This window comes from Netta rufina (assembly GCF_964035555.1).
Source record: "Netta rufina genome assembly, chromosome: 7".
Classification (NCBI taxonomy): domain Eukaryota; kingdom Metazoa; phylum Chordata; class Aves; order Anseriformes; family Anatidae; genus Netta; species Netta rufina.
Window position 1 is genome coordinate 17,162,368 of NC_140130.1, and position 16,453 is coordinate 17,178,820.

General features: G+C 47.9%; 1 protein-coding gene across 1 annotated transcript; it reads left to right on the top strand.

The window, feature by feature from the left end:
• Positions 1 to 4,254: 4,254 nt before the first annotated feature.
• LOC311211237 (cytochrome P450 2C9-like) lies at positions 4,255 to 9,930 on the top strand (the record flags this gene model as incomplete). Its single annotated transcript, XM_084289837.1, has 9 exons — positions 4,255 to 4,434; positions 4,762 to 4,924; positions 5,418 to 5,567; positions 6,033 to 6,193; positions 6,438 to 6,614; positions 7,140 to 7,281; positions 7,716 to 7,903; positions 9,089 to 9,230; positions 9,749 to 9,930. 9 exons carry the CDS (start codon positions 4,255 to 4,257, stop codon positions 9,928 to 9,930), a joined length of 1,485 nt encoding a protein of 494 aa, XP_084145963.1.
• Between the last annotated feature and the right edge of the window lie 6,523 nt (positions 9,931 to 16,453).

Consider the following 16,453-nt stretch of genomic DNA (forward strand, 5'->3'; position numbering starts at 1 on the left):
CACCACACAAGTGCAAAAAGCCAAGTGTCAATGCTCTTTTTCTCTTTTAGAGGTGCCACTGCTTCAAATGCTAGACACAGGGTGCTGACATGTAAGCACAGAACAATGCTCCACATGAAACCTCTGGAAAACTAGGAAGCTCAGGGAGCTTTGCACAAGCAAAAAGAGGCGATGCCCTTGAATACTCCCAATTCTGGACTGCAACCCTGTTTGCAGTGTAGCTTGTGTGGGGATAGCTGCAGGACTGTTCCAGGGCAGGCTGTTGGGTGACAGGCCCATACACTCTGTGGGACATTGACCCTCAGAAGCTGACTGGTTTCCTTTGGGAAGCCTAAAATGGCCCAGAAACACAGATAAGGGTGAACCTCCGTGATCCCAGGGAACATTTTGCCTGCCAGTACCCACTGCCTGCCCATAACTGCAATGCATCTCACACCCTCGCACATACAGTCTTTCCCTTGCAACATGTCAGCCCTTCTGCTCTCGGACTAAAAGTACTGCTCCACAAAGCACAAGACCTTCTCAGCAGTTTTGCACAGCTGGGATTGCGGGAATGGATCCTGACAGGCTGATGGCTTTTGAGCAGCGCTCATGAACTACGTGTGCTCTCCCCAGCACCTCCTGGGCACTGGGCAGCCATGGTGGAGAGGCACTGGGGAAAACATTTGGACTTTAACAGGGAGGGAAGCTTCAACCTCAGCTAGCACCCTTTTCCACAAAAGGCTGGTCCAGATAATCTTTCAAAGTCCCTTCTAATGTGGACTGCTGTATAAGCCTGTGATCTCTGTAGAAACTGATGTCATACGGAGAAGTGTGCCAAGAAACTTTGCCCAAGTCTCACAGCCACTGTGAACACCTGAATGGTGTACTTGACTGGATTACTTGCTGATAATTAGGATAATGAAAACAAATAAATAAAGTACTTTGGAGTTAAAGAGACAGTTTTCATTAAATTTTAACTCGCCGATAGTTTGTTTACGCTGATAGGAAAAATATTTACAGGTACTTGAAGAAAACTCTATTTGAAAAAACACCTGGAGTGCTGTAGACTCACCACAGCAATACCTGTGCTGAGAACAGTTTCAGTTAAGTTCCCTTCCCCAGTTTTGGCTCCCCAAAAGCGAGCCTTTGGACCTTTGGGACTCTAGTGCCAGTTGATGGAGGGGTGTACAGCACTGCCACATCCCCTCAGCTTGAGATACCAAACCCCAGATATGATCTCCTCACCTCCACACTAAATAAAAGACTGTCCACCCAACCTCTTGGAAGATGAGAGCCAAGGCTACAGCCTGCAGCATTGTGCAGAACAGCTGTGCACAGAGGTGTACCACAGTTGACACCCTGCCACTAGAAGCCAAAAGTCATCTGCAGACAGCAGGGATATCCACACGGAGCATCCTGTGGAAGAGGAGTGCTGGCTGCATAGTGGGCAGGGGTGGCACTGGCAGTGTCACCTTCTGAACCAAGGTCCAAGAAGAAAAGGAGCAGACAGCAAGCCTGCAAGAGATTCTGCACAGTTATGCTATTTTCCTCAAGCTTAAGATTTATTTTAGAAAGAAGAGGCAAAGCTATGACACTGTTAGCCCTTTAATTGAAAATCCCAAATGCCTGCCTCCAAAGGATTTAAGACAAAGTTCCTGGAGAAGATGGAGGGAGGGGCTTTGAGCTTGGCTTCCCTGCACTTTCACGTGGATGGAGAGGAACAACCAGCCCTGCATACTCATGGCTTCTGCAAGTAGAAGCAAGCACCCAGAAAATAGTGTCACTTGGATGACATGAAAATGCCCATGGCTTCCCTCGGGGAAAGGTCGGTGTGACTAATTTTCTGAGTTTTCCTGCCTTGTAAATCCTCAGTGTGTCTGCCGGGGGTGGGGATATTTGGAATACACTGATTTCATCTTGATTAAAAAAAATAAATAAAAGAGAGAGAGAGAGAGAGAGAAACCTTGAAAATATTTCTGCTGGGGAATATTTTGCCTAAAATATACAAACTGTGAGGCAGAACTGAGAAATGAACCCTTCCTCCCAGGAACAGAAGAACTTTACAGAAAAGGTGACGGAGTCATGAGCTAGCAGCAGAGAGGCCACATGCAGCAGAGCGAACTCCCATGAACTCCACTGTCACTGGCTAGATGTCCTTAGACACACATAAACTTCCATGAACTGCCCTGGCAAGGCCTAAGCTGATACAGCAGATGAGATCAGAAGATCACAAACTAGCTTGAACTTATTGGCAATAATCAGATACCAGTCTATAAGAAGTGAAATGAGTTTAAAAAAGAAAAACAAGTAAAGATAAAAATATAAAAATATTTGAGAAAGATAAGCAAATTATTGCACCTATGTTAGAGAGCAAGGATGACTTCAAAACTCATAGGTAAACCATTGAAATTTTTGCAGGGGGTGGAGACCTTCACTAGCATCTCTGAGTGAAGGCAAAACTCACATGAATGTGCTGCTGCGCCACAAACCCAGCACACTCCGACCAAGCATCCAGTTCACCCAGGCCCTCAGCTAATTCCCACCAAGTCACACATCCCCTAACCTCGTTGGATGAGATCTGTCAGCTTGCAAGAGTCACAGATTTTCTGGGCAGCCTGTTCCACTATACAACCACCTTCATCATGAGGAATTTCTTCCTTAGATCTACTCTAAATCTTTTAATTTAAAACCATTACCTCTTGTACTACTGCTGCACACCCTGGTAAAGAGTTTCTCTCCATCTCGTTTGTGAACCTCCTTTAAGTACCGGAAGGTCACTATACGGTGTCCCTGGAACCTTCTCTACTTTAGGTTAAATGACCCCAAATCTTCCTAGGAGAGGTGCTCCAGCCCTCTGATCATCCCCGTGGCTCTCCTCTGGTCCCACTCCAACAGGTCCATGTCTCCCTTGCGTTGGAGCCCCCAGGGCTGGACGCAGTACTCCATGGGGGGTGTCATGAGTGCGGAATAGAGAGGGAGAATTGCCTCCCTTGAACTATTGGCCACATTTCCTGAGACAGCCCAGGAGATGACTGGATTTCTGTGCTGCAAGTGCACACTGCCAGCTCACATCGAGATTTTCATACACCAGTACCTGCAAGTCATTCTCCAAAGGGCTGTTCTCATCCTGTTCACCACTCTGGTGTTTGTAATTGCCCCAGCCCAGGCGCAGGACCTTGCACTTGGCCTTGTTGAACTTCCCGAGATTTACATGGGCCCACCTCTCAATGTCAGTGTCCCTCTGGATGGCATCCCTTCCCTCTAGAGTTTCCACTGCACCACTCAGCTGGCATCAGCCACAGACTTGCTGAGGGTGCACCCATCAAACATTAACAAAAGAAGAACTTGTTTTGATGATGCCGTGTTCCAGAAGTAGGTTGGGTGGGCATTTTTGTCTTTGCAACTGCAAACTATTTCTCAGTTTGCACTAACCTTTACTCAATCTCTCACAAGTTCAGCTCTTTCTCAGCATGGGAACCCATTCCCTAGAAGCCCTCTCAAGTTCTTGATTACTCTCTTCTCTACCTCCTCATCTCCCTCTTTCTCTCCTTTACAAAAGCTTGAAGAGGTCAGAGTCTCAAGGTTCCTTTTCATACGTCTCTCTTCTAGCAGGCCCATTGTGTCTATCACCATGCCCGGAGACCTTTCTGCCTGTGCTAGGTGAATATTTTATACCTTCCTCTCTTGTGAGGCCATACCATCCCCTAGGGAGAGAAACTGAGGCACTTGCTTTGCTCACAAGACAACACATCCGTGTGTTCAGCACACTACCTGCAGTGTGACCTCCCCTGCTAGCACCAGGAAGCCTTCAGGAACAAGCAGGGATGGCTGTCCCCACTGAGAACTAACGCAAACAATGCTGAAGAATGGGAAACCCACACGGCACCGAGGTACGCGGAAGGTGCTTTCATAACAGCAAATTTCTGGAGCAGCTCAAGTGGAAACCCAGCTCATACTATTATCTCTGTAACAATGAAGTTTAAGTGAAACAAATCAAGTCTTACAAGCACGTTTTTAACTTAAACTCTGTTGGGCTCTGCAGTACCTGAGACAAGGTGTGTCGTTAATGACCAATTAACTTTGGAGAAGTTCAGTCCTGGTTTCGCAACACGGCAGTCTCAAATGATTGACTAGTAACATTGGATAACTCAGCCACGTGATCAAAAATGTGATGTTGACCTAACACAGCAGAGCACTTCAGTATATAAGCTCAGGCTTGGGCAGCCCGACTTGATTCCTCCTGAGCCTCTCAAGCTCTCCTCCACTTGGAAAATGGAGCTGCTGGGGGCAGCATCTGTTGTTCTCCTGGTTTGTGTTGTTTGCCTGCTCAACTTCGCAAGATGGAAAATCAGGTCTGGAAAGGGGAAGATGCCTCCAGGACCAGCTCCTCTTCCCATCCTAGGGAATCTGCTGCAGGTGAAACCAAAGGACTTAACCAAAACCCTTGAGAAGGTAAGGACTCTCTTTTTCCCCCCGGTTTCTTCTCGGGGTGAGAAGTGTGTGTGCTCTGTGCATGGGGACAACATGTGGCTGTAGCCTGATGACTGCCAACCCCGGAGGAGCAGAAAAGCCATGGGGATCTCAGCTGTCGTCGTCCCCTCTCCCCCACGCTCTCACCCTTGCTTAGGATCTGATGGCTGACTGACATTTGCCATGAGAGGACCAGATCTTAACCCTGTTGGTCTGTGAGGCTGCACTGCCCGCAGAACAATGCAGCAGTGTGGTCACTTTTCAACTCCTCCTCTCTACATGGCCGTGTTCTCTCTTGCATTTTGACAGCTCAGCGAAGAGTATGGGCCAGTTTTCACAGTGCACCTGGGCTCTGATCCAGTGGTGGTGCTGTGTGGACATGACGTGGTAAAAGAAGCCTTGATTGATCGTGGGGATGAGTTTGCTGCCAGAGGAAGGATGCCATTGGGAGACCGGGCTAACGAAGGATTAGGTATGTTCACTGACTGAGCTCCTCCTGAGGCTAAGGGAAGGGCTGAGGACAAGTGTGGCAGGGTATGCATGGGGCATGCCATGCACAAGGACATGAGTGACATGGGGGGGTCCCACCTGGAGAACGGCAGGCAGGGCAGCCTGCAACTGCTGGCTTCCACCACCCAAAGAGGATTTCTAAGAAATGGGGCTCAATTTATCCCACTGATGCACAGTGGAAAGGCAAGCAGCAACAGCCTCAGGCTGCAGCACAGGAAGTTCTGTGTGGATGTGAGGGATGAATTGTTCGCAAGGAGGTTGGGGATGTGCTGGAGAAGCCCAAAAGCAGGCAGCTGGACTACGGGACCTCCAGAGGTTGTCTCCAGACCACAGTACTCTGAGATGTTATGTCATTGCTATCTACAGGGCTAGGATTCACTGTCATCATGAGTCTCCATTTATCTTACATCCAGCGCACCAAAGTCAGATCTTCGCTCTTTCTCCTTTCTCTGCAGGCATTATTTTCAGCAACAACGAGGGGTGGCTACATGTCCGTCGGTTTGCTCTCACCACTCTGCGCAACTTTGGGATGGGGAAAAGGAGCATTGAAGAGAGGATCCAAGAGGAAGCCGAGCACTTGCTTGAAGAGCTCAGAAAAACAAAGAGTATAGTCTATTTTTAACATAGTTTATTTAAAAAAAAAGAAAAAAGAAAAAAAAAGATTGCATTTAGGGAGCCCACGTTCTTAAGCATAAGTTGTGGAGTCTCCATCCTTAGAGGTATTCAGAAGATGTCTGGACATGGTCCTGGGCAAGTGGTTCTAGAAGGGGCTGGACAAGATGATTTCCAGACGTCTGTCAACCATTTTGTGATTCTGTGAATTGATGTTCCCATGCATTTGGTCTTTGCAACAGCTGCCCCTCGTTACAAAGCAGTTAATAATTCCATGATTATGTGCTGTACTTTTTGAAGAACCCTTCTGTGTCAATAAGGCACTGTGAGTTTCCACTAACCTGTGAGTTTCCACTAACCACCAGAGGTCAGGTTACCCACAGTAGCTGTAGGTTTTTAGGTTTTGCCTTTTTTTGTGATTTCTTTTTTAATGGCTTATAACTTTTCTGAACTCACAGAAATGCCCTTTGACCCAACATTTATGCTGAGCTGCACCGTCTCCAATGTCATATGCTCCGTTATCTTTGGGAAACGATATGACTATAAAGACAAGAAGTTCCTGTCTCTGATGAACAACGTGAACAACATCTTTGAGATGCTCAGCTCCCGCTGGGGACAGGTACCTTCAGCAACTATTTCACAGTGGTGACATTCTCCCAGGGGAGCAGGAGGCTTCCCTCCCAATGAAGTCTCACTTCAACCTTCAAACCAGGACCCATCAATGTTCTGCTGCTCAAGAGCAAGAAACACCCTTGCAAATGCAGCTGGTTTTGCCAACTAAGTGCAGCTTCTCCCTAGTCCTAACCACTCTTTTTCTCCACCTCTGGGATTCCTACTAAGACCTCCTCTTTCTTTCCTTCCAGCTATACCAGATGTTCCCAGAGATCCTGGATTACTTCCCTGGCCCACACAACAGAATATTCAAAGAAGTTGATGCTGTAAAAGCCTTTGTAGCAGAGGAAGTGAAGACACACCAAGCCTACCTGGATCCCAGCTCTCCTCAGGATTTCATTGACTGCTTTCTCAGCAAAATGCAGGAAGTAAGGAGAGAGCACACAGCCCCAGCTCATCCCCAAACACCCTTTCCTTTCCTAACTAATACAAATATTGGGATATCCCCTGGTGAGGGCTGAACACAAGCAACTGTCTGTGCAAGTGGAAAGGCACTGACAACACCCCTGATATTGCCTGTGCTGCAGCTTACAGCTGGTGGTCTGCACACTCTGCATTCATTACCCACAGCTGCTTGGACACCAAGACCTACAACTGCTTGCACCAAAACACAGGGGCGTTTGCAGGCTGGTCTTGCAGCTCTTGCACTGGAAAGCAGTTGGCACAGCAAGGGCAAGCAGACGGCTATATACCTAACATACAGTGTGCAGTTTCAAAGAAGGCTGCTCTGGGGTCTTGCTTACTGCACAGAGATAGCATTGAAACATCCCACATGGCTGCCGCACCTTATCAGAGAAATGCAACAGTTCTGGGTGGAAAGCAGGGCCCAGGGTGACACAAGAAAGGGCCCTTTTCTCAGTTCAACTAGAGAAATAACCCAGCCTTTTCTCTAGGAAAAAGACAATCCCAACTCCAGCTTCCACTTGAAGAACCTGATAACCACAGCCTTTGACTTGTTCACTGGTGGAACTGAGACGACTAGCACCACCTTAAGATATGGGTTTCTGCTTCTTCTCAAATACCCACAGATACAAGGTACCAGTCTATGATCTCTTCTCCTCTAGCCATTCCCTTGGGCTGGACACAGATCTAATGCTACTGCCTTTTCAACTTTTCTTCTCTCATATTCTACCTAAATGGGCAAAGTCCTTGTATGCTCATACCCCTCAAGGGCCATTACACATCCCTCAGCTTCACTGGCCATCAACAGCAAATGCACCCCCTCATCAGCGAGGGATTTGGCTGTGTCCACATCTTTCTCTCTTGCTACTCCTATTTAGCCAAGTTTGTTATAAGGGCATTGTTTGCACAGGCTGCAGTGGAGTTGCTTTCCAGACAACACCAAAATCAATATAAATGCTCCCATCATTTGCTAGCAAATCCATGAGGTTTGTGGACAGCTTAGGACAAGCTGTTTGGGTGGGTTTGGCTTTATTCACCCATCTTATGGTTTGTGCTTCTCTTGACAGAGAAAGTTCAAGAAGAGATTGACCGGGTCATAGGACGATCACGAAGACCTTGTGTGACTGACCGGACCCAGATGCCCTACACAGATGCAGTGGCCCATGAAATCCAGCGCTTTATCACCCTCATCCCCTTGAGCATCCCTCATGCTGTGACCAAAGACATCTACTTCAGAGAGCATTTCATTCCCAAGGTTAGTGGGCAAGCTCCCTCAAGTCCAGCAACAAGGTGGCAGCATGCTTGCTCTCAGGCTGTCGGTTACACGCCAGAAGCTAGAAATGCTGTGACCTGACCATGTCATCACCTGGGCCTTCATAGAGTTTTCCTCAGATCCCCAGGCTGCTGTAGCATACCTGCAATTCCTTGTTGCTGTCCCCTAGGCTGAGACTGGAACACTAGGTCTGCCCAACACCTCTGCTCACTTGCTCTGTGGGTTGACCTATCAGTAGAAACATGCTGAGCTCACAAATAGAACAGAGCAGTGTCTCCTCACAAAGGCAGCAAAGCTGGGGAACTGCTCACTGCCATCTGGGGGAGCCTGGCATCTCCTTGGAGGCAGAGTCAGTCTGTGATTATTGAGAGTAGAGACCCCAAGGCAAAATGCGATGGAAACTATTTACATTCAGATGAATGAACAGAACCTGTTTGCCCTGTTCTTACACACTTACTGAGGCAATCCTTGTTGGCCACTCCCAGAGGCAGCCTGATAGGCTAGGGCAGCCCATGGCCTGGTTTGGCCTGGACCACTGCAGTGATGCTCATGTTACTTCCCATCTTCTGAGGGACCACAAACACTGGGGGAACAGCAACATGGGGCCTGTTGGCATCACGATTTTCATCTGTCATTGTAAAATCAAGACAGCACCCAGGGAACTAGCAGAGTCCAGCTTCTAGCAGAGTGCTCTTTTGTCATCACTTCTGGATCATTTATCCTGTTCCCCAGTCAGGGGCTGCTCGGAAAGTAAGAAGAAAGAGGATGGAGGCAGGAAAAAATTGTCAGAAGAGAAGAGAGCTACAATCTTGTGTGCTTTTGCTTTTCAGGGCTCACAGAAAAGAAGGAACATTGTACATCTACAAGTTCATTATAGTGAAACACCAAGAAAGAAGAATTAGGTGGGGTGTCCCCAAACAACCAGAGAAAGGAGAGGATAAATGGGCTGAAACAGAAAGGGAACACAGGAGGGGCAGCCAGAACAACTATGCTGTAACATCTAGCAGGGCCTCCCTAAATGTGCCTCTCCAAAGGGAGAGTCCCCAAAGGGCCACTGAAAGCTCTGGGAGGATTGCACTAGTCACCTCAGCCTTAACTTGACAGGCAGTTGGCTTAAGTGACCTTAGTCACCTCCCCTTCACTTCTGCTCTTCTTGTCTTACTGCAGGGCACCACAATCTTCCCCGTCCTCAGTTCTGTGCTGTATAACAGCAAGGAGTTCCCAAACCCACATGAGTTTAATCCTGGACATTTCTTGAACGAGAACGGCACCTTTAGGAAGAGTGAACTCTTCATGCCCTTCTCAGCAGGTAACACACAGGCTTCCTCTCCCAGGAGCTGCTGTCCTCCCCTGGGAGAACCACCCTGCTTTTTCCCATAGCACCTGCTCCTCGTGTGGTCCTGCCACTACTTCCCTGGGGCTCGCTGCTCTCTGTGTACCTCCTCTCTGCTGTTCCTTCCCACCCACATCAGCCCTCTCTTTTGGGGGCTTTTTAGAACTCCTGCTGGGAGCTGCCACTCTTTCTGGGCACCTTTAAGTAGGCTACTCGCAACCACTCACCTACCAACAGCCCCAGCCCTCCTCTTTCTCACCCACGCTGTGTCACCTCACTCTCTCGACCTCTCCACGTGATGCCTCCTCCCTCCACTCTCCAGGCTTCTCCTGTTCTTCTTTCACACACCCAGTCAGTCACCTCCCTGCTGCTATTTACTAGCTTTATTTACTAGCTGCACCTAGTAAACAAAGCTGCATAGCACGTAGGCCTAGCACAAACTCCAACCCACTCAGCAGCACTTGCTCAGCGCTATTTGTTGTCTTTACTTCCAGGGAAGCGAATATGCCCTGGAGAGGGCCTGGCACGCATGGAGATATTCTTGTTCCTGACCACCGTCTTGCAGAACTTCACCTTGAAGGCTGTCCTCAAGCCTGAGGAGCTCAGCATAACCCCTACGCTGAGTGGATTAGGAAATGTTCCTCCCTTTTACCAGCTCTGTGCTCTTCCCCGCTGAAGGGCACGAAACCTCTGTGCGGTGTTCCCTAGCCCATCTAGTCTTCTATATCTCTATGCCTCTACTAAATCCAATGACAGGAGTATTGGCTCACCTACACAACACCTCCAGGAAGATAGCTCCCAGAGTCCCAGGCTCTTCAAACCACTGACACTGTGTGTGCTCACTGAGTGCAGAAGTCCCACTGAACAGCCAAATTGCTTACAAACAGGGCTCCTGCGGCTGCCCATGACCTGTAGCACGTGTCCCACTGAGGGCAGCATGCTCTGCTGATGGACAGTATGGTACGTGTACATTAACAGCCCAATAAAGAAAAATCTATTTATGAGGCCTTGAGCTGCTGCTTTCTTTGGGTTGGGGCAGTCCCCGCAGCCACTGCTCCACTGCAGAGCAGGTCACAGCACCTGTGGCCACGGCGCTGCCAGAAGAGCTGACCTTCCCAGGGCAAAAACCCCTGCCTGCTTCACCACCAGATTCCTGCTGCTGCCTGCAAGGAACCCTGCCAGCCCTGCAGCCTGCAGAAGAACAGCGGCAGCATCCCTCCTGGATGACAGCACTCCTCCATTCACAGGCTGAAGCTCTGGCTACTTTCAGTGCTGTGCCCCTTTGGTGGGACCTCTGTCTCCGCCTGGGTGCCCCTCTCATTCCTAGGGTACTCCATGGCCCAGCCTTTCCACAGGCAGGGAGCATCTTCCCTACGGCTCCTCTTTCTTCCCAAAGCATTTTCCAACACAACTCTGCCTGTCACCGTGGCCACCCAGCATCCTCGCATGAATCAAGATGGGGCTGCAGAGGAGACCATTTCTCTGAATGGTGTCTCTTACTGAAATCATAGGAGAATAAGCATTCCTACTTCACCTCCTGGCTGAAATACCTGTTGTAGGGGCACAGAGAAAATAGTGTGAGTGAGACACCACTGTGGGAGAGGATTAGCCGAGAACTAAGGGAAATTGCCATCCCTGGGGCTAAAGTCAGCAGCTGGAACTTCACTCCCTCCAGTTTTCTTGGGCTTATCACTTCACCTCATTTACAGTCTAGTCTCCTTCTGTCAAATGAAAACAAGGGTTCATTCATGTTTTCCCAAGCAGTTGTGAGGAGCTCAAGAACCTGAATGTGGGGATTCCAGCAAACACTCTACTTGTCCACTCTACTGTCACTACAAGGAGTTAGATGTTCTTTATTAAAATAAATTCAGGAGAACAGCAAGACCACCTCTCCCACAGCACTTTGTTACTTCCAAAATGAGGGGAATCTCATTTTGCTTCCATATCTCAGAGGCATAATTCCAAACGGGTTCTTTCCCCATGCAGTCTCTTTGTCCTGTTCTCTAGAACTTCCTGTATGCACAAAGAGAAAACTCTTGTTCATGAAATGCAGCTGTGTAGCCCCTAGTGTCCAGGAAAAGGATTGTGTCTGTTGTTTCTGGTTCCAGCCACAATTTGGTGCTTTTCTCTCAGTGAAAGGGAGGATGATTTTCATAAACGTATTCCACCACAGGTGGCTCTCTTCTGGGCTTATTCATCCTTGGGGGCTTTGCCTGTGCTTGGATGTCTGGTCTGAAGTGTTTTTGTTGATCTCCATTTACGTAGACGTTTGTCGTCTCCTCCATCATGGTCAGATAAAAGTCCTAGAAGCAAAATATTATTTCTGCGATGGCTGTAACAAAGTACTCAGGCTAGAGAGAATACAGTGCATGAGAATTCCTGCCTTTCTTTGGAAATGTTTGGCAGTATTTTGAAGAAAATGTATTTGCTCATATTTCAGGTTCATTCCTCCCTCCATTTTTGCCCATGCAGGATGCAGCTGGAATACCTGTGTACTCTAAAAACAATGGCAATCTATTGCTGGCCCCTCATCTGAGATTGCATCAGACAGACATACAGCTAGAAACAGCAGTAGTGTAGGAGCCACAGGCAAGCATGGGGAGAGAGCTTTCCATGAAGTCTCTATTATTTGTCTAGGGCTACCCTTAAAGCCAGTCCTTTGTTTAGTAACTCACTCGGAAGCCTGTGTGCTACAGTAAGAATCAGTTAACAGATGACTTACATCTGGAGGTCTGGGAGGAGATCGTTCATATTCGTGTTCTTCCTGTATCTCAGGACAGCCACTTCTCTGAAGAGGTGAGCAGAAAGAGTGACAAACACCACCTATCTACAATTCACCAGCAACAGTTCAAGAAGTACAGAGCAGGGAAAAAATGTCCTGTTATCAAAGTGCTCAGAACTCAGAACATACTCGGGGCCGAAATAACCACATGGAATAATATCTAACAATCTAAGCTGGACGTCAAAATGATTTTTCATCTGGGACAATTACACGGGCCACTTGATGCCAGCCCATGGGAATTACCTTGTAGCAGTGAACCCTTGATGCCCAGGAATCGCCTTCACTACATCATCCTAAATCCACCTGGTCCCCTTTAATACAGGGGAAAACACTCACTAGCACAATTACACACAGAGAAAACAAATCAAAAAAACATTAACCAACAACAACAACATGGAAACCACCTCCCTCGGTACTGTTACAGGTTTCGTTCTGAAGTAAGAAAACAATGAGCCATGCAAGCCCTAGAGCTGGTTAAAACACCTAGAAAAGTGGTAGGGGGAGGAAAGGGCCATAGAACCATCAGTGTTTGGCTGCCACAATGCTTCCTGATTTTCCTCTTCCGTGGACACATGAATGCTTTTTCACCCCAGAGGAACAAGGCAGGGTACTACACAACCCCCTCGCTCTACCCCACCAATGGGGACGTGGACATTTAAACCCACCCCATGGGCTGGAACAGAGGAAAAAGTTGACCACATAGTATGAAACGATGCGGCAGTGTTTGGGGAACTAAATGACACTATTTTGTAGTCAGAGGATTCCTGAACGAATGATTTCCTGTAGCAAACAACAAGAGAAATCCACTGAAGAACAATGATGATAGATTCTTTGGTTACTTCCTGCTAGTTAACGGACCACTTGGCAGTAACTCTCCCATATTTTCACACGAATTTCTCTTTTACCTTTATGATCCTGTAACTCCTAAGCAGAGCAGTGACGGTTTGTGGGTAGGGGTGCCTAGGGGTTCAGTCTTGAACATCCTAAGAGCTGCAGAAGGTACTGAACCAGAACTCTGATGTAGAGGACTAGGCTCAGAAGTGGCAAGGCATCCAGGAGATGGAAGGTATTTACCTGCTTCCAGCTGAAGTTTGACCACTGGAGAACACAGACCACTGCCAAGATGACTGCAAGGACCAAGGCCAGGAAGCTGGGTATCCCTGCAGCTACTCCAATCACCCAGGGCTGGTACTAATTCACGAAGAAAGAGAATCAGGTCAAATGCATGCATGGTGATCCTTTAATGCTGTGCTCAGTAGCAGAGTGTGGGGCTAGCATGCAACAAGGATAGCCAATGTGAGAGACAAAACTGCAGCCCTGGGCCACAACAGAGGCATCTAGCCCAGCTGCACCACACATGGGAATGGACAAAGGTAGCAAAGATTTGATTTTAGAGGGAAAATGCTCCATGTAAACAATCACATTAAATAACGAAGCAAAGTCTTACCCCATAACAATCTGCTTGGACAGCTGTGTTTCCTATTGTAGTTGCAGAAGTCTAGAAATAAGATGGTTAAAGAACATTGCGAAAATATATTTCATATAAAGCTAACATGGACAGAGGCTAAGCAAGCAGTTGCAAGACTTCAATAACAGCCCATGGTAGGTTACACACGGAGAACTCGGCTGCACCCTGAGGTTGTGGCCTGTGAGTGCCAGTCATAAGCAAGAACCCAGACTTTGGTCCTTCCAGCAATGGCTCTGCCTGGAAGGAATACATGTTCTTCCTCTGAAAGGGGCTTAGGGCTGGAAAAAAAAAAAGCGTACGCAGGAAATAAGCACAAATATATGCCGGACAAAGCTGGACTCTGAAGGGGAAGCAGCAAAAAGGATAGCAGGAAGCCCCAAGAAATGATGTGCTTTTGCAACAGGCTGCTCTCTGTCCCTGCCACATCATCTGCCTGCTTGGCCTTCCCTCGAGCATCAGTCAGTGGAGGGTGCTGCACACTCTGCCTGGGTTCACAGAAGCAATGCATGTAGTGCAGGGCCCTGAAAACTGGGTGTAACCCAAAACAAAACCCTCTGGATTTTTCTAGCAATTGAAAAATGTCCCACCCAGCTCCAAAGGCAGCTGAGGCCCCACGACAAAAAAGCCTATCACACAGTGATGGTGGCAAGCGCATCGCTTGTTATTCCCTTGCCCAGACTGACCCACCGCCTGCAGCTGACAGCTCATGCAGTAAAATACTGCAAACTTACTGGATTTGCCCATTTCTAAATAAACGAGAAAACAGGCACAAAAATGCAGGACTGGGGGTTCTGTAAGCATCTCACCTGCCCTTATTGCTACAATATAATGTCAGTGGCGTTAGGACAGTATGTCAGAGAAGATCCCCAGCAGCCGCCCACCCGTAACAGCACCTCCTTCTCTTCCAGAACTTCCCCAGCTCCTATATGTACCACAGTGCTGAGTAGGCAATAGAGCTTCATCCCATGCAGTGTACTTACTGTTGTGTTGTAAAAGGCTTTGGAAAATGTTGTTGTCTGCAGAGAAATAACAAAAATACAAATAGAAAATAAAAAACGGAATTGAGTATCAGGTGCCCTGACCGTCTGTGGGAGTGGGCAGGGATATTTCTGAAGTGACTGGAGGTGACGGCATGAGAATATACCGATCTGATCTGAATATTAAGTTGTGATAGTTATTCCAGAGAAAACAAAGAGCATGTGGTACTACTTAAGAAAGCAATACAAATAAATAAACTTGAACCGGTTTACTGGAATTGCTTACGCCATGCAGAGCCTCCTCTGAGTAGTCGGGGATTATCGTGCAAGGAGCTCACCCTGGCAGCTAGCTCCCAGTGAGGGAGGACAAGGCTCTTTGTCCCCACAGTGGCTGGGGAGCTACAGGAAAGTGGCAGCTGGTAAGACAGCAAGCACCTCCACCTGCAGCCTCTGAGCCCCAGACCAGCTGCAGTTCCTGCTCTTGTTGATTCAACAGACAGATGAAAAAAGACATTAACTCCTTCCTGACTAAGTTGTTTCCACAGGCAGAACAACAGCTGTTTGGTGATGTTTTGCTGCCTGGGGCAGCTGGGATACAGACACTACCATTCTAGGAGGAATGCAGAAAGAGGCTTGGAGAAAGTTAAAAGCTGCTCTCAATCTCTCTTGCTGGTGTAGCTGTACTGTTGGAAGCAGTACTGCGTCCATTAGATGGTGAGCTCTGTGGGCAGCTGAGGCCGCCTGTAGGGACGGGTGCTACTGACAGTGCTGGGAAGGGAAGCTTAGCTTTGAGGCTGGCAATGAGGGCAAGCAGTGCAGAAGCTTTTCCCTCCTCTTCTTTAATCCACAGGAAGCAACTCTGTTAAGACAGGTAGGTTCAATGTTATTACTGAACCCTGGTCAGCACCAGAAACACACAGGAATTAAATAAAAAGGAGCGAAAGAGCAAATCTGCAGAGATCTCCCCTGGAACTGATGTGGAAGGTGACAGGAGAAGACTGAAAGGGAGCTTCACTTTGCATCCACCAAAAGCCAGTAGGGAGGGAGCTGGCAGAAAGCTGCCCTTTTTCTGCCTGCAGGAAGTTCTGCTGCCATGTCCTGAGTTGGGCATGGTTATTTCAGATCGGGGAGGTCAAAGCGTGCCAATAAAAGTCTGGATTGCAGTTTATGGAGAAGGAAGGCTCGGAATGCAAGCAAGCTGAGAGATTTGGCTCTTCAGTCTCAGCCCAGTCTAAGGCCTGTGGTCTAGGAGCAGGACACATCACCGGGCGTGAAGGATCATAATGCTCATTGAAAGGTCCAGAACTGATCCTCCTACAGACTGCAGCTGGAGGCATGTTCAGAACCGTGGCCTTTACAGGCAGGCCGTGGACATTGAACTGGAAGTATAACCTTTCAACAGCTTGTCGTAGGGACTGCAGATGTTGGGAAATGCCTCTGAGCAGACACAGTTAACAACCGGTCACCAAATGAGAAGGATTGATTTCTTTCTAACTCCCCAGAGGCCCAGGTACCGCTGCACCCAGGCTGCCAGCTGGGAATGAAATACAACAGAGATGTTCTCACCTGAACTTCCTACTGTGCATTCTTTGAGCTTCCTCACTGACATACCTTTCTGAACAGCTGACCTGTTAATGTTTGAGCTTGGATATTTATCTCTTGGATATTTATCTTCTCTGAAGCTGTACATTTATTTTATTTCCTTCTTCTCGGTTAAAGACCGTACACTTAATGGACTTCGTGATTATTTCCAGGACTGTGCATATGCAGGTTAAATGAAAGTCCGAAGAGAAGGAGCCACATAAAATGTGTTGTTTACCTCTGTTCACCTCTCTGTGCTCAAGGTATTTGTGAAACTAGATTCGTGTGTGCCGTTGACTGTTAACAAAATTAAGTTGCCAGCTAGCAACAGGTCTGTTTGTTCCTTGCAATAACATGACTGGAAGCCCTTGATTTGAGTAGAAATGCTTTT